This window comes from Phyllobates terribilis, unplaced genomic scaffold, assembly GCF_046119375.1.
Source record: "Phyllobates terribilis strain yellow unplaced genomic scaffold, ASM4611937v1 Scaffold_1__5_contigs__length_1240528914, whole genome shotgun sequence".
NCBI classification, from domain to species: domain Eukaryota; kingdom Metazoa; phylum Chordata; class Amphibia; order Anura; family Dendrobatidae; genus Phyllobates; species Phyllobates terribilis.
Window position 1 is genome coordinate 105,602,356 of NW_027362761.1, and position 19,658 is coordinate 105,622,013.

A 19,658-nucleotide genomic window follows, 5' to 3' on the forward strand; every position below is an offset into this window, starting at 1 on the left:
CACACATTGAAACGCATATAATCCGTGAGTACAAATGTACTGACACGGATTATATGCGTCTCAGTGCAAGTCAATGGCGGCGATTACGCCGCGCTTACGCAAAATTAATGGACATGCTGCGGATTTTTGAGCGCAGCATAAACGCTGCGGAAAAAAACGCAGCATGGGCATTGAAAGTGCGGCTTGTCATTGGGGACCATGGGGGGCGGATTACCAAGCGTTTTTGAAGCGTTTATGCTGCGGAAATTCCGCAGCATAAACGCTTGAAAAACGCATCGTGGGCACACAGCCTAACACAAAATCTGAAGAGTCACATATTTCTGCACAACCGGGCACAGAAATAATGCAATAAATGAGACAAGTGACGTGAAGCAGAACTACCATTATGGGAGAGGGATAAACAGTTGTGGCCATAAATATTGGAGCAGTTCAGAGATAAGGAGTGTGAAAGTTTTAGTGTCCTGTGATTGAGGTCTGGTTAACCCCTTTATTTGTGTTCCAAATTATTATGCAAATAATATTTTCTCAGATTTTCCCAAATTACCTATATGAATTGCAGTCATTGTAATTTTCCAGTCAAATAACTATTAGAGTACAATTGAAAGGTTTTTGTGCAAACTGCCTATGATAACAGTATATTTTTAAAAAAATAAAAAACTCAAACTGCACTCAAAATGCATGTTCCAAATTATTATGCACAGCAGAGTTTTCAACCTTTTCATTTTAATAAAGAACAAAAAATGGTCATTTTTGAAATTATAAGCATTAGCAGGTTATTACAAACTGAAATCAAACCGTTTTCAACTCAAAACTTTATTCTAGGTGATGTTACATTTGCACATAGGACCGCTTGTTCGAAAGAAGCTTCTGAACTCTCTCGTCCATTGAATTTGTCAGATTTTGGATGGTTTCTGCTTCAATTGTTTTGCATGAGGACAGAATACCCTCCCAGAGCTGTTGCTTAGATGTGAACTGCCTCCCGCCATCATTGACACTCCTTTTGATGATGCTCCAGAGGTTCTCAATGGGGTTGAAGTCAGGGGAGCATGGGTGCCACACCATAAGTTTGTCCCCTTTTATGCCCATAGCAGCCAGAGCTGCTGATGTGTTATGTGCAGCATGAGACGGGGCATTATCATGCATGAAAATGATCTTGCTGCGGAATGCCCGGTTCTTCTTCTTGAACCATAGAAGGAAGTGCTGTTTGAGAAACTCAACATATATTATGGAGTTCATCTTTACCCCTTCAGGGATCCTAAAAGGGCCGACAATCTCTCTCCCCATGATTCCGGCCCAAAACATTACTCCACTTCCTCCTTGTTAGCGCCGTAGCCGTGTTTGCATGGGGTGTCCGTCAACCAGCCATCCTCCACTCCATCCATCTGGACCATCGAGATCATTTCATGCATGATAATGCCCCTTCTCATGTTGCACATAGCACATCTGCATCTCTGGCTGCTATGGGCATAAAAGGGGACAAACTTATGGTGTGGCACCCATGCTCCCCTGACCTCAACCCCATTGAGAACCTCTGGAGCATCATCAAAAGGAGTGTCTATGATGGCGGGAGGCAGTTCACATCTAAGCAACAGCTCTGGGAGGGTATTCTGTCCTCATGCAAAACAATTAAAGCAGAAACCATCCAAAACCTGACAAATTCAATGGACGAGAGAGTTCAGAAGCTCCTTTCCAACAAGGGGTCCTATGTGCAAATGTAACATCACCTAGAATAAAGTTTTGAGTTGAAAACTGTTTGATTTCAGTTTGTAATAACCTGCTAATGCTTATAATTTCAAAAATGACCATTTTTTTTGATCTTTATTAAAATGAAAAGGTTGAAAACTCTGCTGTGCATAATAATCTGGAACATGCATTTTGAGTGCAGTTTGAGTTTTTTATTTTTTTAAAAATATACTGTTATCATAGGCAGTTTGTACAAAAACCTTTCAATTGTACTCTAATAGTTATTTGACTGGAAAATTACAATGACTGCAATTCATATAGGTAATTTGGGAAAATCTGAGAAAATATTATTTGCATAATAATTTGGAACACAGTGTAAAGCCCATGACGTACTAATACGCGTCTGTGCCCTGGGACTTAAGGGCCTGACCCGTATTAGTACGTCATTGCGATCGCGCACGCACACAGGCTGTGCGGGCGCGATCGCCACCGGGTATCAGCTGATTGTCACAACTGACACCCGGTACTATGTGCAGGGAGCGGTGCCGCACCGCTCCCGGCAAATTAACCCCCGCAATTCTGCGATCGAAGTCGATCGCAGCATTGCGGTGGCTAAGGGGAGGTGATCGGTATACTCACCTCCTCTTCCGGCCTCCAGTGCTGTCTGCCGCGGCTTCCCGGGTGTTGCCATGACGACCCGATGTCGTCATGACAACATCTGGGTCACCAGACAGCAGGAAGATTGTTTGGTCATGCGCAGTGCATGACCAAGCAATCTTCTCACTGTGCAGCGCTGACTTCCTGCATGGCACAGGGATGGTGCTCCATCCCTATGCTATGCAGGCGATCAGAATAAAAAAAGTGAAAGTCCCACAGTGGGACAAAGTAAAAAAGTAAAAAGACTCTCAGAAAGTGAAAAAAAACTAAAAAAAAAATTGTAAAAATATAAAAAAAAAAATAAAAAAAATAATCCACCAAAAATAAAAATATAATGTACCCATCAATAAATATTATTATGAAAAAACAAAAACAATAAAAGTACACATATTTGTTATCGCCGCGTCCGTAACGACCTGACCTATAAAACTGTCCCACTAGTTAAACCCTTCAGTGAACACGGTAAAAAAATAAAATAAAAAACAAAGCAAAAAACAATGCTTTATCATCATACCGCCAAACAAAAAATGGAATAACACGCGATCAAAAAGACGAATATAAATAAAAATGGTACCGCTGAAAACGTCATCTTGTCCCGCAAAAAACAAGCCGCCATACCGCTCCATCATCCTAAAAATCAAAAAGTTATAGCTCTCAGAATAAAGCGATGCAAAAAAATAATTTTTTCTATAAAATAGCTTTTATTGTGTAAAAGCGCCAAAACATAGAAAAACAATATAAATGTGGTACCGCTGTAAATGTACTGACCCGAAGAATAAAGCTACCTTATCAATTTTACCACACGCGGAATAGAATAAAAAAAAATAAAAAAAAACACAATTCCTGAATTGTTGGTTTTTGTTTATTTTGCCTCCCAAAAGCTGTAATAGAAAGCGATCAAAAAATGGCACGTGCCGGAAAATGGCACCAATAAAAACGTCAACTCATTCTGCAAAAAATCAAGCCATCACATGACTCTGTCGGACAAAATATGGAAAAATTATAGCTCTCAAAATATGGCGATGCAAAAACTAGATTTTACAAAATATGTGTCTTTTGGTGTGTGACAGCTGTCAATCATAAAAACCCGATATGATTCTGGTATCTCTGTAGTCGCACTGACCCGAAGAATAAGGTCGTCTAATCACTTATACCGCACGAGGAACGGCGTAAAAAATAAACGCTAGGGCTGGGGTTGGGGTTTGGGTTGTGCTAATGTTAGGGTTGGGGTCAGGGTTGGGCTAGGGTAGGGTTAGGGTTGGGGTTAGGCTTTTTTTTTTTTTTCAAAAGTAAAAAAAAAAAAAAGATGACGATATGGCAACTAGTGTTGAACGCAAGTGCTCGCTACTTCAGTTTGCATCGGGTGCTCGGGTATGCATTGAGTATCGCGGGTGCTCGAGTCTCCGCCCCATATGCTTCGCGGCCAAAAAAACCTCGCGGGGATTGCCTACCATGCACGAGCGATCCCCGCATGTTTTTTTTGGGGTGTCTAATAACAGTGAAACATGCGGGCGGGGACTCGAGCATTTCACTTGAGCACCCGTGATACATGGTGCATACCTGAGTACCCGATGCAAACTCAAGTAGCGAGCACTTGCGCTCGAGACTAATGACAACTTATTCAATATGATGACCTAATGTCATCAAATTCTGTGTCGTACCTCTGGGTTCAAAATGTTCACTATACCCCTTGATAAAATCATTGAGGGGTGTAGTTTCCAAAATGGCGTCACGTGTGGGGGGTTTCAACTATTTAGGCACATCAGGGGCTCTCCTAACGCGACATGGCGTCCGCTCTCGATTCCAGCCGATTTTGCGTTCAAAAAGTCACACAGTGCTCCTTCCCTTCTGAACTCTGCCGTGCGCCCAAACACTGTATTTTCCCCACATATGGGGTATTGGCATACTCAGGAGAAATTGCACAAAAGTTTTTGGGGTCCATTTTCTCCTCTTACCCTTGTGAAAATAAAAAAATTGGGGCTAAAACATCATTTTTGTGGAAAAAGTTTGATTTTTTAATTTTCACGGCTCCATGTTATAAACTTCTGTAAAGGTCTTGGGGGTTCAAGGTGCTCACCACACATCTAGATAAGTTCCCTGAGGGGTCTAGTTTCCAAAATGGTGTCACTTGTGGGGGGTTTCCACTGTTTAGGCACATCAGGGGCTCCCCAAATGCAACATGGCGTCCTCTAATTATTCAAGCAAATTTTACATTCAAAAAGTCAAATGGCACTCCTTCCCTTCCGAACCCTGCCCTGCGCCCAAACAGTGGTTTTCCCCCACATATGGGGTATCTGCTTACTCAGGAGAAATTGCACAACAAACTGCATGGTGCAATTTCTCATGTTACCCTTATGAAAATGCAAAAGTGGGGGCTGAAAAACATTTTTGTGGGAAAAAAGGGGAAAATTTTATTTTTACGGCTCAATGTTATAAACTTCTGTGAAGCACATGGGGGTTCAAGGCGCTCACCACACATCTAGATAAGTTCCCTGAGGGGTCTAGTTTCCAAAATGGTGTCACTTGTGGGGGGTTTCCACTGTTTAGGCACATCAGGGGCTCCCCAAATGCAACATGGCATCCGCTAATTATTCAAGCAAATTTTACATTCAAAAAGTCAAATTGCGCTCCTTCCCTTCCGAACCCTGCCGTGCGCCCAAACAGTGGTTTTCCCCCATATATGGGGTATCTGCTTACTCTGGAGAAATTGCACAACAAATTTTGTGGTCCATTTTTTCCTGTTACCCCTGCGAAAAAAAAAAAAATTGGGTCTAAACTAACATTTTTGTGAAAAAACTTAAATGTTATTTTTTTTCTTCCACATTCCAAAACTTCTTGTGAAGCACCTGAAGGGTTAATAAAGTTCTTGAATGTGGTTTTGAGCACCTTGAAGGGTGCAGTTTTTAGAATGGTGTCACTTTTGGGTATTTTCTGTCATAAAGACCCCTCAAAGTGACTTTAAATGTGATGTGGTCCCTAAAAAAATGGTTTTGTAAATTTTGTTGGAAAAATGAGAAATCGCTGGTCAACTTTTAATCCTTATAGCTCCCCAATAAAAAAAAAATTTGGTTCCAAAATTGTGCTGATGTAAAGTAGACATGTGGGAAATGTTATTTATTAACTATTTTGTGTGACATATCTCTCTGATTTAAGGGCATAAAAATTCAAATTTTCGCCAAATTTCCTTTTTTTTCACAAATAAACGCAAGTGATATCGAAGAAATTTTACCACTATCATGAAGTACAATATGTCATGAAAAAACAATCTCAGAATCAGGGGGATCCGTTGAAGCATTCCAGAGTAATTACCTCATAAAGTGACAGTGGTCAGAATTATAAAAATTGGCCTGGTCATTAACGTGCAAACCACCTTGGGTTGTAAAGGGGTTAATGGAGTCAAAGTATTCAGAATTGCAGTTTGTAATTTAAACTAAAACCCTTAAGTTGTCAATTCTTCAAGGCTGGCATGTCTTTTATATAATTTGGCACATTTTTGACAATCATAGCTAAATTATAGTGAATGTGTTTGAGCATCAGTGACCTCTTCCCTTTTGCTAAGCCCATTTTACTTTTTTCAAAGTCTGGTTCACTGCAAAAGGGTGAAAAGACACAAAATGTTTGAACAGACTTTGAGTGTGCATACCTTTTGTGAATTTTCAAGACAAAAAAGTGGAGTAAACTGTTGGATGAATTTGCTTCTTAGAACTCCATGACGCATTAGCAAAAAGCTCCATGACGTAGAAGTACATCAGGAGGCTCTCACAGGCACAGAAGCTGAGACTATGTGATAAACAGCAGGATCCTGATGGTGATTGATGGACAGGATCTGATCTCTTCACTAATCCTAGCTATATAACTGGAATCATTAGCGACTGTGGCATCTAAAGCCCATCAGTGGCCCATTACATTACAAAGTCATTTACTGGTTTTTTTATCACCACATTTTAAATAAATAAATAAGTTTAAGCTTTTTTATATATATAAAATACAACAACACACCCTGGCAAGCCTATCTGTGAGGTTATTAACCCCTTCATGCCATGGCCATTTTCCATTTTTTTCATATTTGTTTTTTTCTCCCCTTCTTCCCAGAGGCATAACTTTTTTATTTTTCCGTCAGTATAGCGGTGTGATGGCTTGTTTTTTGCAGGACGAGCTGTACTGGAAAACGAGAAAAAAATTCCAAGTGCGGTGAAATTGCAAAAAAAGTGCAATTCCACAATTATTATTATTTTTTTTTTTATTTATCATGTTCACAATATGGTAAAAGTGACCTGACAATATGATTTTTCAGGTCAATACGAGAATGCAGATACCAAACATGTATAGTTTATTTTTTATTTAAGTGGTGAAAAAAAATTCCAATATGTGTATGAAAGAAGGATTTTGCGTTTGTTGCCATTTTCCGAGACTCGTAGCATTTTAATTTTTTGTGATCTGGGGCTGGGTGATGGCTAATTTTTTGTGCCCTGATCTAACGTTTTTTTTATACCATTTTCCGATAGATACAATGTTTTGATCCTAAATATGCATCAGATGTCATATAGGTGTTAATGATTTTCTGAGGAATGTTCTGTCACGCTGAATTCACTTGGGCTTGGAAATCATAAAGATCTTTGTAGTTGTTGATCAATGACATCTTTGATGTGTTCGATGGGAGACAGGTCTGGAGACGCTGCAGATCATGGAGCATGTTTAGGCTACGTAGGCTGCTTACTGTAGAATAATCAGCGTGTGGCCTAACATTATCGTGTTGAAAAACTGCTCCCGGGACACTGATTTCATGGTGGAACTAGTGGTACGGCCATTTCTTTATTGTAACACTGAGCTGTTCATGTACCTGCCATGAAGACTACAAGGATCCGACTACTGTATATTTTATTACCCCAGACCATTTAGCGTGGCAAAACATTCCTCAGACAACCATTAATACAACAAAAATTATGGAATCACCGGGCTCGGAGGATGTTCATTCAGTTGTTTAATGTTTTTTTAAAAAAAAAGCAGATCGCTGACATGGCACAAAACTTAAGTCATTTCAAATGGCAACTTTATGGCTTTAAGAAACACTAAAAGAAATCAAGATAAAAAAATGTGGTACTCAGTAAGGGTAATTTTTTTCAGAGCAAGCAGAGGGAAAAAAATATGGAATCACTCAATTCTGAGGAAAAAATTATGGAATCACCCTGTAAATTTTAATTTCCAAAACTAACACCTGCATCAAATTAGATCTGCTCTTTAGTCTGAATCTAGAAAGGAATGATCACACCTTGGAGAGCTGTTGCACCAAGTGAACTGACATGAATATGGCTCCAACACGAGAGATGTCAATTGAAACAAATGAGAGGATTATCAAACTCTTAAAAGAAGGTAAATCATCATGCAATGTTGCAAAAGATATTGGTTGTTCACAGTCAGCTGTGTCTAAAATCTGGACCAAATACAAACAACATGGGAAGGTTGTTAAAGGCAAACATACTGGTAGACCAAGGAAGACATCAAAGCGTCAAGACAGGAAACTAAAAGCAGTATGTCTCCAAAACAGGAAATGCACAACAAAACAAATGAGGAACGAATGGGAAGAAACTGGAGTCAATGTCTGTGACCGAACTGTAAGAAACCGCCTAAAGGAAATGGGATTTACATACAGAACAGCTAAACAAAATCCATCATTAACACCTATACAGAAAAAAAACAAGGTTACAATGGGTTAAGGAAAAGCAATTGTGGACTGTGGATGACTGGATGAAAGTCATATTCAGTGATGAATCGCGAATCTGCATTGGGCAAGGTGATGATGCTGGAACTTTTGTTTGGTGCCGTTCCAAAGAGATTTGTAAAGATGACTGCATGAAGAGAACATGCAAATTTCCACAGTCATTGATGATATGGGGCTGCATGTCAGGTAAAGGCACTGCGGAGATGGCTGTCCTTACATCTTCAATAATTGCCCAAGTTTACATTGATATTTTGGACAGTTTTCTTATCCCATCAATTGAAAGGATGTTTGGGGATGATGACATCATTTTTCAAGATTATAATGCATCCTGCCATAGAGCAAAAACCGTGAAAACATTCCTTGAAAGAAGACACATAAGGTCAATGTCATGGCCTGCAAATTGTCCGGATCTCAATCCAATTGAAAATCTTTGGTGGAAGTTGAAGAAAATGGTCCATAACAAGGCTCCAACCTGCAAAGCTGATCTGGCAACAGCAATCAGAGAAAGTTGGAGCCAGATTGATGAAGAGTACTGTTTGTCACTCATTAAGTCCATGCCTCAGAGACTGCAAGCTGTTATTAAAGCCAGAGGTGGTGCAACAAAATACTAGTGATGTATTGGAGTGTTCTTTTGTGTGTTTGTTTTTCATGATTCCATATTTTTTTTCCTCAGAATTGAGTGATTCCATAATTTTTTCCCTTTTTTTTTGCTTGGTCTGAAAAAAATTACCCTTACTGAGTACCACATTTTTAATCTTGATTTCTTTTAGTGTTTCTTAAAGCCCTAAAGTTGCCATTTTGAAATGACTTTAGTTTTGTGCCATGTCTGTGATCTGCTTTTTTTCAACAACATTAAACAACTGAATGAACATCCTCTGAGTCCGGTGATTCCATAATTTTTGCCAGGGGTTGTAGCCTCATTGATAGCATGTCAAGATGTGTAAGTACTTGTATTTCTGCATGTGGCGCTCATACTCAATACTGATAATAAGATGTTTAGAAAATTTTGTTTCAATTTTTTCATCATTTCCAAATCATTATAATTCTATGGTTTCCATAACTCCATGACTTTCCAATTTTAAAGTTGAGGAGTTGTATATGTATATTATTCATATATATTTAATATATATGTATATTATTGGTATACATATGTATATGTGTGTAAATATATTTTTTATTTTCCATTTTCTGGACACTAAAATGCTAGTAATTCCACATTCTTCTAATTTGTGTAAAGTAACAAATACAATGAAGTCCGTAAAAAAAAAATAGGTTTTATTTTAAAATTAATGAAAAATCTGGTTATTTTCTTTGATATAGGAGCTCCCATGGATCAGCCATGCTGTCGGGCCCTCTATGACTTTGATCCAGAAAATGAAGGCGAACTTGGCTTCAAAGAGGGTGATATTATTACTCTCACCAACCAGATTGATGAAAATTGGTATGAAGGGATGCTGCATGGTCAATCAGGCTTCTTCCCGATCAATTATGTTGATATTCTGGTCCCACTGCCACACTAAGATGTCTGACATTAAACAATAATTCAGTTTGTACCACTGCTTTTAATTGCTGCTTTCTCCAGATGACAAGTACAAATGCAGTGGTCCTAAATCTGTTACATTCCATGGTCATTTCAATTTAATTTGTCTTTCTTTTATTTGTTTATATGTGTTCTTCTATTATGGTATCCTATTATTGTATTATTTTATCAGTCTTAGTGTCCTTTATAATGAATGCATCCTTCCTTCCACAATACAGTGCACAATAGTCTTAACATGCCCAAGCGATATAGTGTTATTTTTATGCCAACTATGCGTACTGTATGTTTCCAGAAATATATGTTTACAGGGATCAAACTGTGTGGGAATTGTAACCAAAACGACTTGGATATAGCAAATTGTATTCTCGTGTATTTTTTTTAAAAAATCTGGGTACAGTTGAAATCAAAACTGTTCAGCCTCCATTGCAAATTAAAGTGGTTTCTCCAAATTCAGCACAAAATCACAATTGTTTTGATTACTGCATTCTCAGAGTTTTTGAACCCCCTTCATGACAAACGTGTGTAGTACTTGATATGTGCACCTTCTGGCTGTTATGACCCGACAACAGTGTTCTTAAAGGGAATCTGTCACGCCTTGGGAGATATCAGACCTCTACTATGGGCATACAGGTTATAGAAAAGTAAATCTATACATATCTGTACGGCCCATAGTAGAGGTCTGATTGCAGAGAAAAGAGTTTTTATAAACTCTTTTCCACAGGCGGACGCCAAGAAATCCCCACCCATCTGTTTATTATTCCCTAAATCCCCGCCTATATGATTAATTACCATGCTCCCTCCTCCCCTGCACATCACAGGGCCCTGTGACGTGCACTGTGCTCCCTGACTTCCTGGACATGCGCAAAGCACCACTCACATAGACCGCGCTTTGCTTCATCCTGGCCTGTCTCTCCGTTCTCTGCGCAACTGGATTCTATTGCGCAGGCGCCGGGAAGTGACAGTGACTCCCCGGCAATAGAACCCTGCGGCGCAGTGCACGGAGTGACGGGGCCGGACGAAGCAAAGCACGCTCTATGGAAATGTCGCTTTGCGCATGCTCGGGAAGTCAGGGGGGGGGGATATGGTAATTAATCATATAGACTGGTGTTTAGGGGAATAATAAACAGATGGGCGGGGATTTCTTGGCGTCCGGTGGATGCCAAGCCTGTGCAAAACAAAGTTTATAAAAACACTTTTCTCTGCAATCAGACCTCTACTGTGGTCCATACAAGTATGTATAGATTTACTTTTCTATAACCTGTATGCCCATAGTAGAGGTCTGATGGGCAGATTCCCTTTAAGGAATCTTAACCCATTCCTCATGGTAAATAGCCTCCAGTTCACTAATATACTTGATTTGTCAAAAGAGTGGTTTGAAAAGTTTGAGATAATTGCCTTGCAAAAACAAGGAAAACAAACAAAAAGGTTTCAGTTTGCACAGTAAGGCGCATACTAAATGCTGAAGGTCTCCATGACCAAACTCCAAGATATTTGCTTCTACTGACCCAATACCATGTGAATTAACCACAAAAGTTTGTAGATTATGTCTTGTGGAAATTTTCAGGCCTAGTTCAGGAGTATGTCTGGAATAGGAAGAATGCACTGAAAAGAACACCCGCCCTACAATGAAGAATGGTGGTAGTTCGGTGATGATGTAAGGTTGCTCTGGCACTGGAAACCTGAAGTGTGTGGAGAGCAAGATGCATTTAATCAAGTGTCAGTAAATCCTAGAAAAAAAATGTGTTCCGTGAGGAAGCTAAAGCTTGGATGTTATTGCACTTTACAATAGGACAATGATCCCAGGCTTATCATAATATCCACTAAGGAATGGTTTCAGAAGAAGTCCTGGAAGATTCTGGAATGGCCATCAGAGTCACTTGAAAATTTTTGATTGGATTTAAAAAAGGCTGTTGCTGCGCAGAAACTGAACAATATTAGTGAACTGTAGGCCATTGTCCATGAGAAATGGGCTAAGATTTCTCAGGAATGCTGCAAGGAGCTGGTGTTTGGTTATGTATCATGTTTGCAGCTGGTCATGACAGCCGAAGGTGCTACTAAAGATGCTTGTCATGCAGGGGTTGAATATTTCTGAGATTGCAGTTTTCAGTAAAAAATATAATTTTGCATAGAACTTGGAGGAGCTGTTCTTATTTGATTGGAAGAAGGTTTGTAAATTTTGCTAACGACCTAATTTGCAATGGAGCTTGAATAATTTTGATAACAACTGTATAAGGAAGACATCTTTTATTAGTCTCAATCAGGACATAAGCCACATGGAACCTAAGTGTTTTTTGTAAGTGTTATAGATTATGTCAATGTAAAATGTGATTTATTTTTTTTATTGTTCAAATTGGAAAGGATCTACCCTTTAACTTCACATTTTTACATTTTCTCAATCCATTATATACAGTATACTATATATGTTATATACTTAAATAAAAAATACAACAATGTAATTGTTATTTTTTTAGCAGATTCATTGCAAATTATGTCAAATAAAAAGCCTTTACCCATAAAAATAATGGAGGCAACTTCATAAGGCTGGAGTCTCATAGGCCAGTCTTTAAGCAATAGCATGCGGAGTAAGGTGCACCAAATTTATTAAGAGGCCCATGCCATTTGTCTCCATTTTTGTGCTGTCTTTGCACCAAAAAGGAAACATTCAACAGCCATGAGCTAGCATAGATTTCAGCTACACTGTGCACCCACTTTTGATCATTTCAGACCACTTTTTTTGAAAAATGTTGTGGTCAGTGTAAAAGGGCAAAAAGTTGCCACTTACAAGAATTGACACTTTTTGATGGGAGAACTGGCATAAAGAGGATGATACACTCCCCCAATATTTAGAAATTGTAATTCCCTGAGTTGTCCTTCTGTACAACATATTTTAGTATTCTATGCTGCTTCTAGTTAGAAAAGATTTTGGATTTCCAAAGATGATAACCCAGTGATGGCAGCCGTTAAAGTATCTACCCTTAAGAATTGTCACTCAGCTTTAGATGACAAATAGCTGCAATTTCATTCCCATTATTTCCTATTATCCTGGCATTCGTTCTGAACCAGGATAGTCAGCAAGAACGGTGGTGTAGATAGAGTTTGAGGCTTACAGCAGATTGAGGCTTTATGTATGTTGAGGCTGTTGGGCTACTGGTGCATCGGTTGTGACCTATATTTTTAATGTGTTTCTTGGTACTGCCAAGGTGGTTCTATTTCTACAGATTTACATTAGTTATTTTTTTTTAATATGTTATACAATTTATAGCCTCTATGAAATGTTGCAGAAGTGTTTCTATTGGTTCCTAGTTTACGTATTTGTCTTCCTTGTATTTGATGTGACAGTATGGTTTTTACATTGTATCAGCTTGCAGCTATTATCTCCACAAAACCGTTTCCCACACCAGCAAATTTCTGTCAGCCTTCACATTTTCATTATCTCTTGTCATATACGTATGAGTAACCGTGCAAAATAGTGTCTCCCTGGGTAACAAAGATGGCGTTTGGAACAAATATTAATGAGATTAAAGTATAGATGGGGAAAAAAATTAGGGATTCATACATTTCCATTCTACATTTTAAAGTGTGGCCATCATTGGTACGCTGCTAAGATGATATCCGTGCATCATTATGGGATGGAGTGGAGCATCTTTAAGCATTTTTTTAGCAAAACAACGAGATAATTTAAGACTGAAGACACCCTCCATCTTTCTTAATTGTACTTATATTAAATGTGTTTGCTTTTAAAGATGTTTAGAGACAGAATGCTGCATTAGTGGTTAGCAGTGTGGCTTTGAAACGTTGGGCTCCTAGGTTTGAATCCAACCAAGAGCAACATCTGCATGGACTGTGTATGTTTTCCCTGTGCTAGTGTTGGTTTTTGCCGGGTACTCCGAGTTCCTCCCTTACTCTTAAATGAAACTAGTGGTATGGGTTTGCTTGAATGTAGATTGTGAGCCCCATTTTGGGACATGAAGTGATGTGTAGTGGAACAGTGCTAAGAAATAAGTTGACACTATATAAAATAATGCTGTGTTATTATTTTCTATGTAAGTCATACAAATTTTACTTCTTTTACATAAGTCCTAAAATATTTACCCAATGGCTTCTAAATGTAATTTCAGAAACCCCTAATATATGTACTAATTGCCTGCTCTTTGTCTAATTCTGTAGTGACCGTTTGGCTGATTTTTACTTCGTTTCAATTAAGATTACTGACAGTTTAGCTCCAGTACTCCAATGTATTATGGTGGAGTCACAATTCCACTTTCTGCCTAATTTATGATGAGGTCAGTGGCAATCCTCCCTGATGTTTCTCCAATGCTGTGATTCTTCAGATTGGGTACTGCGTTTGAACACAAGCCCTTTATTGCTTGTTTGTCCAAAATATTCCCACATTCCCAGCTATTATAATCATCCACATTCTCAAACTTCATTGCTCTACAGTATTTATTGAGGTGAGCTTAGAAACAATGATTATTGTCATTACACCGCGTTCCAAATTATTATGCAAATTGGATTTAATTGTCACAAAGATGTAATTTTATGTTTTTCAAATAAACTCATGGATGGTATTGTGTCTCAGGACTCTTTGGATCACTGAAATCAATCTCAAACACCTGTGATAGCTAATTTGCCAGGTGAGCCCAATGAAAAGAAAACTACTTAAGAAGGATGTTCCACATTATTAAGCAGGCAACAGGCAACAAGCAATATGGGAAAGAAAAAGAATCTCTCTGCTGCCGAAAAGCGTCTTAAAGTGCAATGCCTTGGACAAAGTAGAAATACATTAGATATTTAGCGAAACCTTAAGCGTGATCATTGTAAAGAGATTTGTGGCTGATGCAGAGCACAGATGGATTTGTGTAGATAAAGGCATGATAAGGAAGGTTTCTGCCAGACAAATTGATCACATTAAGAAAGCAGCTTCTAAAATACCTTTACAAAGCAGCAAACAGGTATTTGAATCAGCTGGTATCTGGAGTTCTGCGAACCTCAAGGTGTAGGATCCTCCAGAGGCTTGCAGTTGTGCATAATCCTACTATTCATCCACCTGTAAACAGTGCTCAAAAGCAGAAACAGTTGCAGTGGACCCAGACATACCTGAAGACAAATTTTAAAACAGTCTTGTTTATTTATGAGTTCCACGCAAACCTGGAGGCTCCAAATGGATGGAGTAGTGGATGGTTAGTGGATGACCACCTTGTCCCAACAAGGCTGCAATGTCAGCAAGGAGGTGGCAGAGTCATGTTTTGACCCGGAATCATGAGGCGAATACTGCTAGGCACCCTTTAGGGTCTCTGATGGTATGAAAATGACCTAGACAAAGTACATCTAGTTTCTAACTGACCATTTTCTTCCATGGTGTAAAAAGACGAACTGTACCATCCAAAGCAAACTCATCTCCATGAATGACAATGCACCGGTGATCTCATGCTGCAAAGAATACTTCTGAGCCATTGGCTTCTATGGGCATAAAAGGAGAGAAGCTCATGATGTGGCCACCATCCTCTCCTGATTTCAACCCTATTGAGAATCTTTGGAGTATGTATCCACAAGCATACAATCTATGAGGGTGGGAGACTGTTCACATCAAAACAGCAGCTCTGGGAGGCTGTTCTGAAATTCAAGCAGAAACTATTCAAAAACTCACAAGTTCAATGGATGCAAGAATTCTGATGGTGAAATAAAAGAAGGGGTCCTATGGTAACATGGAGCTTAGCCTGTTAAGATGTTTTTGATTGAAAAAGCTTTTGATTTCAGTAAATGTGACCTCTTACTGCTGCAAATTCATCAAATGATAATTTTCAATTCTTCACAACCTATAACATGTTTGGAAACTCTCTTGTGCATAATAATCTGTGGCAATGCATTGAGTTCTTTTAGTTTTGAAAAAATCTTGTTTTCATTGGGAGAGTTTAAATCAAATTTTATTGAACAAACCTAACAGTTGATGATTTGAACATTATACTGACTTATTTGTATCAAACATATAGGAAAATCAGAGAAAAATGGCAGTTGCATAATAATTTGGAACGCGGTGTAAAGGAGCACTAACATGAATATTTTTTTTATTAAATGTGTGTATATGTGTTTGGTGTGTAGTATGAGTTTATTAATATACTCACCTTCTGCCGCTTTCTCCAAGATGCAGCACAGCTCTGCTACTCTTCTCATTGACATCATCGCACGTCAAACTAGCCGATTCACTCTATGTGAGCCGTAAGTCTCTTTTACAGTGTAAAATATGGAGCCTCAATGTTCCATAGGCTTACATTACACGCATAGTGCAGCGTGACCCAGACTGTCTGCAGAGCGGTGACATAACTGAGAAGCCGAGCAGAACGGCGCTTGATCCCGGAGAGATCGGTAGTAGGCGAGTATATTAATAAACTCACGCTACACACCATACAGATATACACATATTTAATAAAACTATTCGTGGGAGTCCTTCTTTAACAAAAATTTTTTCTGGAAATTCTGAATTGAATTTCCACATTATTTGGTTTCCGTTTAGTCCTCTTTTAAACTATTATATGAAACACTGCTCAAGAGCTCTGTAAAGAATTTACCTAGTGTATAATTATAGAAGGTATTTCTCATTTTTCCCTGCTCTGTCATGAGTAGTGAATTACTTAATTCTGCTTATATCAGTTTCTCACATGTTGCAATAATTTGCGTTATTCAGGCTATAAATAGCAGTAAAAGTTTTTGTTTTTTTTTACATTTTGTAGCATCGTTAAGTTCTATATAATGAGAGTTCTGGAAAGTAAACAGATATTTTAGGGGCTAATAGTTAATTAAATTGAATTACAGACCTCCTGTCCTTTCACAGACAGAACCAAAAAATGATACAGAGTACAGGCTTCATCAAAAATTCAACATAACCTACCAGCCTGCAGAGAAGTAATGTCTCCACATGTGATGCTTATGGAAGGGATGTGAGAGCAATAAAACTTATTTATTAGATCCTAATGAAACTCTTTAAATCCTAACTCTACTTGAAAACTCATCCAGATGTGACAGAAACTAATTCTAATATCCTATTCCCCCTTCCATTGTCCTTCTAGAGATCCATGGAAACAAGAGAAAAAATGTAAAAAAAATATCAATGGGAGGGGGTCAAATAGTTGTCCACTACTTTGATATTGATGATTTATCCGGTGGCGGTGAGATGTAAACAGTGCACAGAGCTCGAAGAATACAACTCTGTATTTCAGCGAGGTACTTCAGCTTTGCTCCTTGAATAGAGTGGTCACTAAACACTTTACAGAGCTGAGCTGTACTCTTTGGCCTCGATTCATCAAGACAGGTGATGTTCACACTGGTCTTTATGAAGGAGCGTGTTCGGGTCAGACGTTCCTGATTCATTAAGAAGCTCGAGCCTCTTAATGAATCAGGAGTGTCTGACAAGTGGTGTGTGCCTCACCTCAAATCTTACTCCAGTCGGTGGGCAACTAGATTATCACAAGGGATGGAAGGCCTCTCATATGATGAGAGGTTGAAAAAGTTGAGCTTGTTTAGCTTAGAAAAAAGACGCTTCAGAGGGGATCTCATTTACATGTATATATGTGTGGTCAGTACAACGGACTGGCACACGACATATTCCTTCCAAAGACCATACTAAGGACCAGGGGGCACTCATTACGGGTGGAAGTATGACGATTCTGGCACCTAAACAGGAAAGGAATTTTTACAGCCAGAGCAGTCAGACTGTGGAATGCCCTACCACAAGAAGTAGTGATGACACTATAACAGCTTTCAAAAAAGGGCTGGATGATTTCCTCGATTCACATAATGTTATAGGTTACAGTTAAATTAGACAAAATGTACAATTGGGGGAGGAAGGTTGAACTTGATGGACCTAGGTCTTTATTCAACCTACGTTACTATGATGCTATGAATTAGAGGAGCTGTGGCGTCATGCCCCAATCGCGCCCTCATCTTGACCCAGCTCCACTCATTTTGATGGAACTGAGCTTACCTGGCATGAAAACACACAGTCACCACATTTTTGCCCAAGTCCACATTGCGGAAAAATCTGGCGACTTTTTAAAGCTATTTACGCCAAAATTCTAGCATAATTTCTTTTTTTATTGAATCGAGGCCTTTAAATCTGGACAGCCTTGTAGCTTTTAATAGCTGATTGGTGGGGGTGCTGAGTGTTGGACCTCGACCACTCTGATATTGATGTCCTATCCTAAAGAAATGGACAACTCTTTTACTGGCAAATAAAAATTGATTATAGTTGCAGTTATACCTGAATTTTCAGTTAATAAGTTAAGGTATGTTTACATTGAATGACTTGTCACCATTAAACGACCTCCAAACGGTTAACTGTGAGGCGACCGGTATTTGAATTACATGTTTATACAGGAAGACCGGTAATAGATTTTTCTGTGGACATAGACAGTCATTAGGTTTACACAGGATGATTTGTTGCCGAGAACAATAATTTTTAAAAAAGCAAAAATAATTGTTCATCAGGTGATTGGCAGCCTGTTCACAACAATCGGCCAGTGTAAATGCACCATTAGGCTTTGCGGCCCCTTATCACAATTTGGAGATCAGATCTCCTGTCTCTCGGCACAAGCAAGATGAAACATTTCATAGCGAATGTTTCCGGTCTTGGATCCCTCAAACAAGATGTGTAAACGGTCTCTTTAGATGTAGTTAGTTATTCAGATAGCTACACCAGCATATTGTTCAGATTTTAGCCCTATACAAGTAAAGGCATATTTTATACAGTAAGAAAATAAATCCCACTCCAATGTCAAATTATATTTTTTGTATTATTATTGTAGACCATAAGAGCTCACCTGTAACTCAGTAATTGCGTACTCCAAATAACCAGACAAGAAGCCCAAACGTTGCATATATTGAACATATATTTTGCTGCATGCTTTTTGCCCTCAGTGAGGACTACAATTATATTTGATATGTAAGCTGGGCAAGTAAGATTTGTGACTGTATATAAACCCCCTTTGTTTTGGTTGCTTTCTCCACCTTCATTCTGTGTGTAAAGTGCTGTGCCTAGCATTATGATTTTGTAACAAATGCCACAGTCTTTAGTTGAGTTATTCAGAGGTCTATTTATCTAAAGTGTACAGATTGTTCTTTTTTGGAAATTTTTTGTGCTGCTTCGGATGTGCCACTTACAGTACAGGATTGAATAACAGGAAGGCAAAGCTTACTGCTTCATGTGTACAATAAAGTATATCATAGAAAGCGTTAATATTGATCAATAAACTGTGCTAAAATGTAAATCTGTATGTGTTATTTATGTTGGGTACAGCTATCGACTAGAGGCATGGTGTGTATGTGTGTATGCCAGTGTGAAAGACCATAGGTAAAGATGCTGATCAGTGGTCGTTCCATGCTCCCATGCTTTGTTTTGGGAGTTATTGCCCACAGACATATTAGTCTATATTGTCTTCAGTTTCAGTCAGTCATGTCTAATATATAGATACATATAAGGTCTCATGACAAAAGTGTGTGAAAAGTTTGAAAAGAGACTGTTTTAGACAGATATTGTATGGGTCCAAAGATTTACCATATATGGGTGCTATATTACATTCCCATTGTAACAGGGATTTTTAATATAGTTACAGTGCCTTGAAAAAGTATTCATACCCCATGAGCTTTTCCACATTGTTTCATGTTACATCCACAAACTTATATGTATTTATTGGTATTTTTTATGGGATATACCAACGCACAATAGCAAGTATTTGTGAAGTGTAAAGGAAACAATACATGGTTTTCCAAATATTTAAAATATATAAATCTGAAAATTGTGACGTGCATTTGTATTCAGCCCCCTGAGCCAATACCTTGTAGGACCACCTTTCGCTGCAATTACTGCTGCAAGTCTTTTGGGGCATGTGTCTACCAGCTTTGCACATCTAGAGGCTGACATTTTTTTCCTATTCTATTCTAGCTCTAGCTCAGTAAGATTGGATGGAGAGCGTCTGGGAACAGCAATTTTCAAGTCTTGCCAAAGATTCTCAATCGGATTTAGGTCCGAACTTTGGATTATTCAAACACATGAATATGCTTTGATGT

The 19,658-nt window shown here is 38.7% G+C and overlaps 1 protein-coding gene across 1 annotated transcript in view; it reads left to right on the plus strand.

Annotated features, from left to right (window-relative positions):
• Nucleotides 1–18,859, plus strand: part of SH3GL2 (SH3 domain containing GRB2 like 2, endophilin A1) — a 202,963-nt gene extending 184,104 nt beyond the window's left edge. The window contains exon 9 of the mRNA XM_073665453.1: nucleotides 9,380–18,859. Coding sequence (XP_073521554.1) covers nucleotides 9,380–9,579 — 200 coding nt within the window. The 3' untranslated portion in view covers nucleotides 9,580–18,859. The remainder of the gene's footprint in view (nucleotides 1–9,379) is intronic.
• The last annotated feature ends 799 nt before the right edge of the window (nucleotides 18,860–19,658 follow it).